We start from the raw sequence: 12,050 nt of genomic DNA, 5'->3' as shown, positions 1-12,050 counted from the left end.
AGATAAAAATCAGTTATGAAAAAATTTTATGAGGGCTTAGTTGGAGTTCCCACGAGACAGAAGTTGATAGTGGCTGGGATTAAGTTTGTTCTTGTGATTTAACATAGTGTGCTGGGGCTGGAATTACATTGAACTTCACAGAGTAGAAAACAATGTTTTATAATTTACCTTCTTCAACTATTGCTGGTTCAGAGTGCTTTGGGAGTTGATTTTTGCTCTTTAACCATTGCCCTCTAGTGTCTGGCCGGAGCAGTGCCTATGGGGATGCCACAGCGGAAGGGCATCCTGCTGGACCAGGAAGTGTCAGCTCAAGCACTGGTGCTATTAGTACTGCCACTGGGCACCAGGAGGGAGACGGCTCCGAGGGAGAAGGAGAAGGGGAAGCTGAAGGAGATGTCCATACCAGCAACAGGTCAGGATGGACCATTCTCAGTCACCAGGCTTGCCTGTCTCCTTCCAGAAAGAGGAAATGGAGCGTTAGCAATAGTTCTTTTCAGACATAAAGGCAATTGAAGCTGCCAGTTTTCTTTTCTTCCAACCATAGCTGACTTCAAAGTATATAGAGGTCCAGCCTACTTTGGGAATTGATGTGTGCCTCCCTTTCCTCCCCCCTTCTTTTCTTGTTTTTGTTTTTTTTTCTTTTTTTGGTGGAACTGGGTTTTGAACTCAGCCAATCCTAATCCTGATTTGTGCCTTTTAACTCATTTCCTTCTATTATCTGGCCTGTTTAAAATAATGGCAATGCCACAATAGAGAGGCACCTAGCTGCGTGTTTTTGTTTGTGACAGTGTATATCTCATAAACTGGTCTAGAACTGTCTTACTTTTCTGAGTAGTTATTGAGATAATTACAGAGAGAACGAAGAGTGGTTTTTCTCTGAAGACACATAAATCTCTAAGGAACTGTGAAGTGATTGTCATGAAAATAGGAGTTTTTCTTCCTAAAGTCTTTTGTTCCATTGTTTGTTAGAAAGTAAAGGAGAACAAAACACAGCAAAATGTAGATTGAGGTCTAGAAATACCCAAAGTGGAACATTTTGAAATTAAAAGTTATCCTAATCCATCTACTTCAAAAACTTATGGTAGTATACTGGATGGGTGGAGTGAATATGTTCACCAGCAGAAGATGACTAGAAAAGTAGAAGAGTGAGAAAAACTTAGGAATAATACTTGTAGACTTGGTGCTCAACCACCTTAGCCATGCCTCTAATTCTGGCTTTTTGCTATTGGCAATAAAAGTCTTGGAAATTGTCTTCCTGGGATGACATCAAAATTCTCAGATATCAGCATCCTTAATGGGGTTATAGGTCTGAATCACAGTGCCCCGCTAAATTTTTTTTTTTTTTTTTTTTTGTCGGTTGTGGGACTTGAACTCTGGGCCTGAACACTGTCCCTCAGCTCTTCAGCTCAAGACTAGTGCTCTACCACTTAAGCCACAGCTCCACTTCCGCCTTTTTCTGTTTATGTGGTGCTGAGGAATTGAACCCAGGGCCTCATGCATGCAAGGCAAGCACTCTACCACTGAGCCACCTTCCCAGCCTCCCCGCTAAATTTTTTAAATAATAGAACTAAATTCTACTATAAGGCAGTAAGGAAAATTGTGATTTTGGAGTACAGGAAATAAAAGGAAATTACTTCCTTATTGTATTTGTTTGTTTGTTTGTTTCAAGAGTAGCATTTAAGAATTTGGAAAGCCAGTAATCTAGTGTGATCTTAGTTGTCTACTCTGCTGGTTTTTGGGACTTCTTTCTCTGTACATGTTTATCTTGTGTATATTCTCCAAACATGAGGGCATTATTTCATCTTGGAGCCTGTTTTGTTTGGTTCATAAAGCTATTGGACTGTTGCTATTATCTTGAGTTTCCTCGCTGTTACCTTGTCCATCCCTGAGCAATTTTCTTTTACTTGCCATCTCTATACAGGTTGCAGTTTGCCTAGTTATTTGTGGATATCAGTGTGGGCCGTTGTGTATTATTTTCTGAAGAAGACTTAGCTCATTCCTTTGAGTCCTTTTTGGAATGATGACTATTTATTATTCCATTAAGAACCTGTGCTTTTTGAGGCCAGCCTGTGAAAGTTACTAGACCCTCATTAGTAGGCTGGGCTTGTAATCCCAGCTATGTTGGAGGTGTAAGTAGAAGAATTGAGGTTCAGCCTGTTGGAAAAACTAGAGGCTCTACTGGAAAACTATTAAAGCAAAAAGGGTCCGAGGATGTGACTCAAGTGGTAGAGGAAGTAAGAAAATATAGACCCCAGTACTATAAAACATAACAGAAAAACAACTACTTTCATTTAAACATTTATTAATTTGAAAATATTTTAGATACTTGCTAGGATAGGTATTGCATGAAAATGGCACATTTTAAATGTATATAAACCTGTGTCTTCTTTCACTTTATCTTATCTCTAAGATAAAGTGAAGCAGAAACAGTTGACTAATTATAAAAGTGAATCCATTAATTCATTCAGCAACATTGTTGTTATTCTGTATGAGATTATGAGTTACATGACAGCCAGCCAGCTTGTCTAGGAAGAGGAGATAGTATTGGCATGGAGTGTCATACTAAGTGGAGGCTGGGTATAAGATGGCAGTAAAGCAGTGATGACCTTCCTGAGGACTGAGACACATGAAAAAGGAAGGGTCTGGTTCTGAGCAGCTGGACAATAGAGAATTTGTACATTGGAGAAGTCTAGGAAACACCTGGAGGCAGGACTATCCACATGTGGCTAGCCTGTAGTTAGAGGCTGGGGATAAATGTGACTGGATACCTCACTTGGGAGATACCTTTAACTAACAGCTGCACATAAGAACAATTTTGTTCAGCTCTTTTAATAGAGTGAACTTTCTGCTTTTGTGTTTAGCTTTTTAAAATATTTTTGATGTATGTGTGTGCACACACAAGCATGCTTGCACATGCATGTGCCTATCCTGGTGCTTGAACTCAGGGTGTAAGTGCTGTCCCAAGTTTTTTTTGCCCAAGGTTAGTGCTCTGCTACATGAAACACACTTCACTTCTTGCTTTTTGGTGATTAATTGGAAAAAAAGAGTCACAGAATTTTCTGCCCAAATTTTAGTCCTCAGAGCTCAGCTTCCTAAGTAGCTAGGATTACAGGCATGGCCTACCAGTGCCCAACATCTTTTTGACTTTTGGGAGGGACAGGGTCTTGCTGTATAGCCTTGGATAGCCTCAAATTCTCCATTTCCTGCATCAGCCTCCTCTTGAGTGCCAGAATTATACACATACCACACCCACACTCAACTTTAATTAATTAATTAATTAATTAATTAATTTTGGTTGGTGGTGGGGCTTGAACTCTGGACCTGGGCACTGTCCCTCAGCTCTTCTGATCAAGGCGAGCGAGCACTCTACCACTTGGGCCACAGTGCTACTTCCAGTTTTCTGGTGGCTAATTGGAGATAAGAATCTCACAGACTTTTCTGCCTGGGCTGGCTTTGAACCACGCTCCTCAGATCTCAGCCTCCTGAGTAGCTAGAATTATAGGCATGAGTCACTGGTGCCTGGCTTTAATATCTTTCTAATGTTAGGATTATTCAGGTCTTACTTATTTTGGTACAGGAAGAAAGAATAATAGCTGGCTCTTGTTTATATAATGATTCATGTTGTATATTTTCTTTGGCCATTTAGGCTGCACATGGTGCGCCTGATGCTGTTGGAGAGGTTACTGCAGACCTTGCCCCAGTTACGAAATGTTGGAGGTGTCCGGGCCATCCCATACATGCAGGTATCCTTGATCTCCTGTGTCTACTACATTACACTTGGGCCATCCTTAGCAGTGTGTTATCTTTTTCAGTGACTCAGAAGACTTAGTGTTAAGTAACCAAAGGCTGTAAGCTACAGCCTTTCAGATTACTGATGAAGGCTGAGGGTCAGAGAATTATTTATAAATGCTCAAGGCAATCCAGCTTGGTATTGACAGAGGCAGAAGCAAAAGCTTACTCCTGAGACTTCATTGTACATTGTCTCTCTACTTCTTAAATATTAGAGTATGTTCAAGTTGATATTCCTAGACTAGTTCTCTTCCTTAAAGGTTAAATTGTTCTTTGATTCTAACCTGAGCACACTACTCTATCTCAAGCTACTTTGGCTGGATATAATGTAGGTTAGTCAGTTAATTTTGCAAAATTCTTGCAAAACCCTCTCATTGCTGCTGGCATATATTATAAATTGGTTCTTCTGACTAAACACTTTAGCTTGGGAAAACCTGGAACTTAGAACATATTACCAGTGTGATTGGCAGAGCAGTCCAGAAAATTGAGATGTCTTCATGTACACCTCCTTCCAGAGTTCTTTAGCAAATTGGCTTCCATGTTTTCTGTCTTCAGGTCATTCTAATGCTTACTACAGATTTGGATGGAGAAGATGAGAAAGACAAGGGAGCTTTGGACAACCTTCTCTCCCAGCTGATTGCTGAACTGGGTATGGATAAAAAGGTAAGTTGGAGGGTTGTGAGGTATGACAAGGTAGGATTGGCCCAGCTCCTCAGGATCCAACTCCTTTCTTAGAGAAGCATCACCTAGTTCTGGGGTACCATTTACTGAAGGCTTCGGGTTCTGCTGGTTCAACACAGTGAGTTCAGTGGCTACTTTGGCCTAGGCATACTTTGGGACCTGAGTACAAATGACAGATGAGACAGTCTCTGCCCTCATGGACCTTTGTGGTGGAGAAGAAACATTGAATTGGCTGTTTGCTTTTTACTGCGGCCTTCTGAGTATTGCAGGCTCAGATATAGTTCATGTGCACTGGCATTTTTTGTTTTTGGTTTCCCCTGAGAAACACTTAGTACATATAGGTTTGAGGAAGTCGTGTTCAGAGGGTGCCTCAAGCTTAAAGGAAGTGTAGAAGTCTGAGCTCTGTTTCTGCCTGCAGGATGTGTCCAAGAAGAATGAGCGCAGTGCTTTGAATGAAGTCCATTTGGTAGTGATGAGGCTTCTTAGTGTCTTCATGTCCCGCACGAAGTCTGGATCCAAGTCTTCCATATGTGAGGTATTTTTGCTTTGAGCTTATGGGTTTGGGGATAGGTAAGAAGATTGGCTGGTAGGTGCAGAGAGGAGGGCAGAGGTGACAGTCCTGTGTGAGCATAAGACCACTGTTGCCCAAGGGGAGTAAGGGAGTAATAGTCTAAGCTGCCGTCTCTTCAAGAGCAGAACTTCCCCCTTTGTTAGAATCCCTTCCAAGCCCAAGTCTTTACCAACAATCCCTCCAATGGAGAGGTTAAAGGGTTTGGAAGTTCCATTATTGAAAAGCAAGGTCCTGTTCTGCAAGGCACAGAGTGGCTAAGAGGATTCCCCTAGTGTCTGTTGCTATAAGGTATGGAAATAAAGCCGAGAGAAAGCAAAGTGTGTGTTGAAAGGAGATTAGCACAAAGCGGAGAAGGTGGAATGGAGGCTGAACTGCATCCAATCTTAATGAGCTTATGTGCTGTGGGGTTTGCTGGGATTTGCGAGGCTCTCTAATGGTCTTATTTACAGTAGCTTTTCTCCTACTTTTTATGCATGTGATCACTCACCCCATCTCCTTTGGAAGCTGGTTCTATGGGAGGAGTCCTACTGGGAGAGTGAGGCTGCTTAGAAGTATCTTCTTGAAGAAAGGTTCTTTCCTTGTTGCCCAAGGAAAAAGAAAAAAACCCATCCTTCTGGGAGGAGAAGGTAGTCCTTACCTCCCTGGCATATGGGTAGAGATGAGGTTGAGCATTTTCAATGCAAAAGACTGATAACTTATTTATATAACAGTTTGTTTTCAGACCATTGTGGGAACATTTCCTACCCTTTTCCACCCAACCAGATTTCATAGGACATTCTTGCCTTCTCTGTGTGTATTTTCTTTCTCCTAGTCATCTTCCCTCATCTCTAGTGCCACAGCTGCAGCCCTGCTGAGCTCAGGGGCTGTGGACTATTGCCTGCATGTGCTCAAGTCACTGCTGGAATATTGGAAGAACCAACAGAATGATGAAGAACCCGTGGCCACTAGCCAGTTGCTGAAACCCCATACAACTTCATCCCCTCCTGATATGAGCCCATTCTTTCTCCGGCAGTATGTGAAGGTAAAGTCTTTCCCCAGTCAAAAGAGAGGTCCTGGTACTCCTCTCAAGCACTGCACTCTGAGCCCTCAAAGAATAAAGCTGGAGGAGCTCAGAGTGAGGAACCTCAGAAAAGGAAATTCGGTTCCTTGGTGGAGTTTAATCTTGGCATGTTTTAATAATTGCTCACTCTGCTAAGATTATGATTCCTGTCTTTTTGTAAACGCAGGAAGTGAGCAAATTAGTCATCTCATTCCACATGAAACTCCTTAGAAAAGATGAGATTGTATAAGGCAACTTCAGCTGCATGGGTCTTGTCCTCATGTGTATGTCACATATCTGCCTGCTGCCATAAAAGGAAAACCCTTGGTTATGCTGGTTTGGATGAGCCCACAAACCAGGTCTACCCAGTGTTCTTACATACCAACCATGAAGCATGGAGAAGTTCTGTTTAACCTCAATATCTGTCTCTAAAAATGAGCATATGATGCTGCCTGCGCAGGAAAGTTTTGAATTTAGGGAATGGAATACATTTTCACAGAAAGTCAGGAATCTTTACTTACTACTATTTCAGGTTTTTTTTTAATCAATATAGATCTGATTTTTGTACATGCAGAAAAACAACACAGTATTAAAGTGTCAGAATTTTTAGTTCATTACATGAACTAAGTCTTGGGTCTTCTGAGTTTGTCAGCAATGGCTTTGAATGGTGGTCTTTACCAACTCCAATACATAGGATTCCTGGTGAGCCTGTTTCCTCATTGAGGTCCCAGTTTCTCACACAGATGTTCTTCTTCAGGGTCATGCTGCTGATGTGTTTGAGGCCTATACTCAGCTGCTCACAGAGATGGTCCTGCGGTTGCCATACCAAATCAAAAAGATCGCTGACACCAGTTCTCGAATCCCACCTCCTGTCTTTGATCACTCATGGTTCTATTTTCTCTCAGAGGTGAGTGAAAGCCTGAGAAGTGTGCTACTCCAGGAAAGGATACAGCTGCTCTTACTCTTGTTTCCTACTTTCAGTGTTCCCCTATTAGAGCCCTTGCTTGTTCATTTAGGTTGTGGTTTTACCCCTCTGGCACCTGATGTACACATTTGTTGCTAGAAGATAGGGATTTAATCAGCAGTTGGCTGTAATTTGTGACTCTGTCACCTAGTTTGCCTCACAGGGTAGTGATGATCAAGTTCAGTCATACAGGTTATCAGGAAGACAGAAGGCATGCTAGTGAACTGCACAGAGGCTTTGTGCAGAGAACTGATGAAATAGCTAGATACCCCCATGAAGATAGAAAAGGAACACTGGTGACACAGCCCTTGTATGGCAAAGGGAGGCCTGAGGGATCTGGGCTGCTCTCTACAGTGGAGCTATTGCTGGTACCTCTTTTGGCCACAAAGGATGTGTTATGTAGATTCAGGGACACCCAAAGAAGCTGCTGGTTAGAGCTGACTGCAGCTACCTGGGGAATGTTGTTGCTAGAACTACAGATAGCACAGCAATGAGCCCATAGCTTCTACCTTCAGCTTCCTTCCCCATTGGCAGATACTAACATTGGTCAGCTGGCAAAGAGCAGTGCAGAATAGGATAGGTATGCAGAATAGCATAGCAGAGTATAGCCACATGGGTTTGGAGCTGAGAGACTATAGTTCTTTTTTTTTTTTTTTTTTTTTGTGGTCAGTTGTGGGGCTTGAACTCTGAGCCTGGGCGCTGTCCCTCAGCTCTTACAGCTCAAGCCAAGAGCTCTACCGCTTGAACCACAGTGCCACTTCCGGTTTTCTAGTGGTTTATTGGAGATAGAGTCTCACAGACTTTCCTGCCCCGGCTGGCTTTGAACCTCGATCCTCAGATCTCAGCCTCCTGAGAAGCTAGGATTACAGGCGTGAGCCACCAGTGCCCGGCGAGACTAAAGTTCTGACAGCACTGCACAGCTACTTGATACCAGTTCTGGGAAAAATAATCTCAAATGATCATTTGCAGTTCTGGAGCCATACTACTCTGCCTTTCCCCTAGCTATGATACCTAAAAGATTTGGGATGCTTTTCTCCATTTAGTTTCATTTTGTGAGCTGGTATGAAGGCCAGTATCCTGTTTCTGAGAATGTGGTGCATAAATGCCATGATCCCTTTTTTCCTTCTTTTTTTTTTTTTTTTTATGTATATGCATACTTCTTTTTTTCTTTAAGGAATCAAAAATAGTTGATTCTTGTTATCTAAACATTTTGGATCCATAGCTTCAAACAACTGCAGATAAATCTAAATGTGTATGTTCTAAACATTTACAGACATTTTCTTGTCATTCCCTAAACAATACACCATAACAGCTATTTACAATAATTCATATGGTATTAGGTATTATAAGTAACCTAGAGATTATTGAAAATAAAGGATGTAGGTAGATTATATTCAAACACTATACCATTTTGTATCTCAAAATCCATAGATTTTGAGGTCTGTAGGGGTCCTAGAACCAGTCCTTGTGGAATGACTGGTTTGTTTGAGTTCTCACCAGTTTCCAATAGCAATGTATTAAAAACTAAGATGCTTGAGTTACAACTTGTACATATAAGTTCCAGATTCTGTTCTTCTATTTTTTTAATATGCAGTATTGGAGGTTATACTTGGCAGGCAAATACTCTGTCACTTGAACTACTTTGCACTCTTTTTGCATTGGTTATTTTTGAGATGGTGTCTCACTTTATGTCCAGAATAGCCTGGACTATGATCCTCCTATTTTCCCTTTTGTCACAGGAATGGTGATGTGTGTCAATGTGTCCAGCCATCATGTTTCTCCTGTAGTTTGAAATGACAGACATGCACCACTGCATCTAGCCATTGGTTGATAGGAAGTCTTACAAACTTTTTTACCCAGGCTGATCTCAATGATGATCCCTAATCTCTACATCCCAAATAGCTAGGATTATACTGTTACAGCTGAGTCACTTTACCTGTCTGACTGTATTCTTTATCCATCAAGTACTTGATGATCCAGCAGACTCCATTTGTACGCCGCCAAGTCCGAAAACTTCTGCTCTTCATCTGTGGATCAAAGGAGAAGTACCGACAACTCCGGGATTTGCACACCTTGGACTCTCATGTGCGTGGGATCAAGAAGCTGCTAGAGGAACAGGGAATATTTCTCCGGGCCAGTGTGGTTACAGCCAGTTCAGGCTCTGCCTTGCAGTATGACACACTCATCAGCCTGGTAAGAGGGCTGGGGAATGGTAGGGCAAGGGGAGCAGGTGCTGAGGCTTAGCCAAGTATATAACTAGATGAGGGTCTTAGGGAATGTCATTGCTCCATCTCACAGAAAATCTCCAACACCAAAGCCATGCTAGTCCCTTTATGTTTGGCTTCGGGGTCTGCAGTTCCTCATTCCCATCAGTTAATGACATGGGTGGCATAATCTTACTAGTTCACTTGTTCATATCATGGACTATCATGGGTAGGATGAACCTGAAATTTGAGCATCTCTGTTTTTTATCCTTGAATACTAAAGCAGTGATGGAGTATAAAAACTTCTTACTGCCTGAGGAGAGAGAAACTGTTTGAACTTAGGGGAGTAACTAGAATACTTTTTATTTGAGCATCTGGAAAGAAGATAGTTCTTAGCTTGTTCATCTTGTGTGTTGTTTATAGCAAGGAAAAAAATGAATTGGACTATAGTTTGTTTTATGGACTGGCCTGCCTTTGCTGCCTTAGTGAGTGACCTGAAGACATTCTGTGTGATAGGAATTGGAACAGAAGTAGGCTTTTGTGAGGTATGCTTATGAGCATACCCTGCTCCCAGATTTGCCATTCATCCCTTGAATGGAAGACAGTGGTTACTTCATGGACCCAAACAGGGTGACAGGCACTTAAGGTAGCAGGTGTGCATATTTGGGCTGTGATTGGCTTCCCTTTCAGATGGAACACCTGAAAGCCTGTGCAGAGATTGCTGCCCAGCGAACCATCAACTGGCAGAAATTCTGCATCAAAGATGACTGTAAGTGTTTCTTCTTTTTTGTTCATTCCCCCAGAGCTATTTATTGAGGCTTGCCCTGTGTTCAGTATTGACTTGATGCTAGAGATATAGCCATGAGCAAGATAAAGAGACAGAACTCTGCCTAGCAAAGAAGACAGTAACTTAACAAGTGAAAAGGATTGGTGGTGAAAATTGGGAGCTCTGGGAATACAGAGCAGGACCCAGATGGTGGCAGTAAAACAGTTGTCAGAGAGTTTAGAGAATCCTTCCAGTGAGGCTGGAATCTGTCTGCAGTTGTCTTCATCCACTGAAATCTTTCTTCTTTCTGGTAGCATCTAGCAAAGCAAACTTTGGTGGGAATAGGGCAGCTGCAGTCATGTGGCACAGTCCCTTCTGTTAATTGTGTAAGTAGTTCAGTCCCCCCATAGCTCATCACTGCTTCTCTGCTTGCAGCTGTCCTGTACTTCCTCCTGCAAGTGAGTTTCCTGGTGGATGAGGGTGTGTCCCCAGTGCTGCTGCAGCTGCTCTCCTGTGCTCTGTGTGGCAGCAAAGTGCTCGCGGCCCTGGCAGCCTCCACAGGTTCCTCCAGTTCCGCTTCCTCCTCTGCTCCTGTGGCTTCCAGCTCTGGACAAGGCGCAACACAGTCCAAATCTTCCACGAAAAAGAGCAAAAAAGAAGAAAAGGAAAAAGAAAAAGATAGTAAGAGTAATTTTTTGGTGCTAATCACAGTGATATGTTAACTCTTGGAGTACATCATTTATTCTGAAATTCTAAAAGGTCATTTATCCTGGGCTTTCCACAAGCTTCTGTAGTGTCATTTTCAGTTGTGGTGACACCTTCGACAATTGTGTGACTATCTTATACAAAGTATAGTAATCTTTAGTAAGCCAAGCTGCTGCTTCTATGGAATAATAGATAATAGACTATAGAGTGATTGTCAGAGTTAGGTGAAGTGATGCTTAGCCAACTAGGAATGTGCCAAAAATGTCAACTTTCAGCACACCCCTTACCTTAGCTTCTCTGTTCCATGGGCCTTGGGGACTTGAGATGGTGATCTGCAGGTTGGGAGCAGTGGAGGTGCTTTGCATTCTCCCAAGTAATTACTTAGCCTCTATCTGTAGCAGTTACTTAGTCTGTCTACAGTTTACTGTTTGAGATAGCCAACTATTGAAAAGAAATTCTTCTCCCCTTAACTATATTTCTTTGGTGCTAGGGTTATAACAGGCATATTGTCCTGTGCTTTTTTTGTATTAACATATTTATATGTCATTTGGGGCCAATCTATTTGTCCTCTAGTGAACAACTGAAAATTGTTTTGCAGATTATAACCATTTAGGGTAAAAACAGTTAGAGATGGGATAGAATTCCCCCTCTCCATATTCCTCCCTCCATCATTCTCTCTTCCCTTCATCTGGTAACTTGGCCCTAAACACCTAGGTGACTTCTTTTTTTTAATTTTTTAATTTTTTTTTTTTTGGGGGGGGGGGGTATGGGTCCGGTCGTGGGGCCTGAACTCTGGGCCTGGGCGCTGTCACTCAGCTCTTCAGCTCAAGGCTAGCGCTCTGTCACCTGAGCCACAGCGCCACTTCCGGCTTTTCTCTTTTTGCTTATGTGGTGCTGAGGAATCGAACCCAGGGCCTCAGGCATGCAAGGCAAGCGCTCCACCACTGAGCCACCTTCCCATCCCACTTTTTTATTTTTAACTTATTATTTTTTTTTTTGTAAAAGACATGTACAGAGCGGTTATAGTTACATAGGTCAGGTAATGATTACATTTCTTTTTGAAATGTATCATTTCTTCCCTCATTTTCTCCCAGTTTTTGCCTAACCAGCCCCCTCCCTTACAAGTTGTATAGTTCATTTTTCAACATAGTATCTAGTGAATATCATTGCTGCATTAGTTCACCTTTTGTCCCACTGTTTCTGTGCTTCCTCTTCTCTCCTCCTCCCCCAAATAGATAAACTTACATACAAGACAAAAAGTATAGAAATAACAAATAGCAATAAAAAGGGAAAAGCAAAAAAAAAAAAAAAAATCACAAAAAATTAATTAA

The 12,050-nt window shown here is 42.0% G+C and overlaps 1 protein-coding gene across 5 annotated transcripts in view; it reads left to right on the top strand.

Moving 5' to 3' along the window:
• Ubr4 (ubiquitin protein ligase E3 component n-recognin 4) overlaps positions 1-12,050 on the top strand; it is a 132,846-nt gene that overhangs the window by 76,509 nt on the left and 44,287 nt on the right. For all 5 annotated transcript variants that reach the window (XM_042688568.1, XM_042688569.1, XM_042688570.1 and 2 more), the window contains exons 60-68: positions 238-412; positions 3,647-3,743; positions 4,345-4,452; positions 4,889-5,005; positions 5,853-6,062; positions 6,838-6,987; positions 9,010-9,237; positions 9,939-10,017; positions 10,450-10,695. In XM_042688568.1, the coding sequence (XP_042544502.1) occupies positions 238-412; positions 3,647-3,743; positions 4,345-4,452; positions 4,889-5,005; positions 5,853-6,062; positions 6,838-6,987; positions 9,010-9,237; positions 9,939-10,017; positions 10,450-10,695 (1,410 nt within the window). The remainder of the gene's footprint in view (positions 1-237; positions 413-3,646; positions 3,744-4,344; positions 4,453-4,888; positions 5,006-5,852; positions 6,063-6,837; positions 6,988-9,009; positions 9,238-9,938; positions 10,018-10,449; positions 10,696-12,050) is intronic.

The sequence above is a fragment of the Dipodomys spectabilis genome, unplaced genomic scaffold (genome assembly GCF_019054845.1).
Source record: "Dipodomys spectabilis isolate Male_0828 unplaced genomic scaffold, ASM1905484v1 ptg000118l, whole genome shotgun sequence".
Classification (NCBI taxonomy): domain Eukaryota; kingdom Metazoa; phylum Chordata; class Mammalia; order Rodentia; family Heteromyidae; genus Dipodomys; species Dipodomys spectabilis.
The sequence above is the reverse complement of the archived record's forward strand: the minus strand, read 5'-3'. Positions and strand labels throughout refer to the sequence as shown.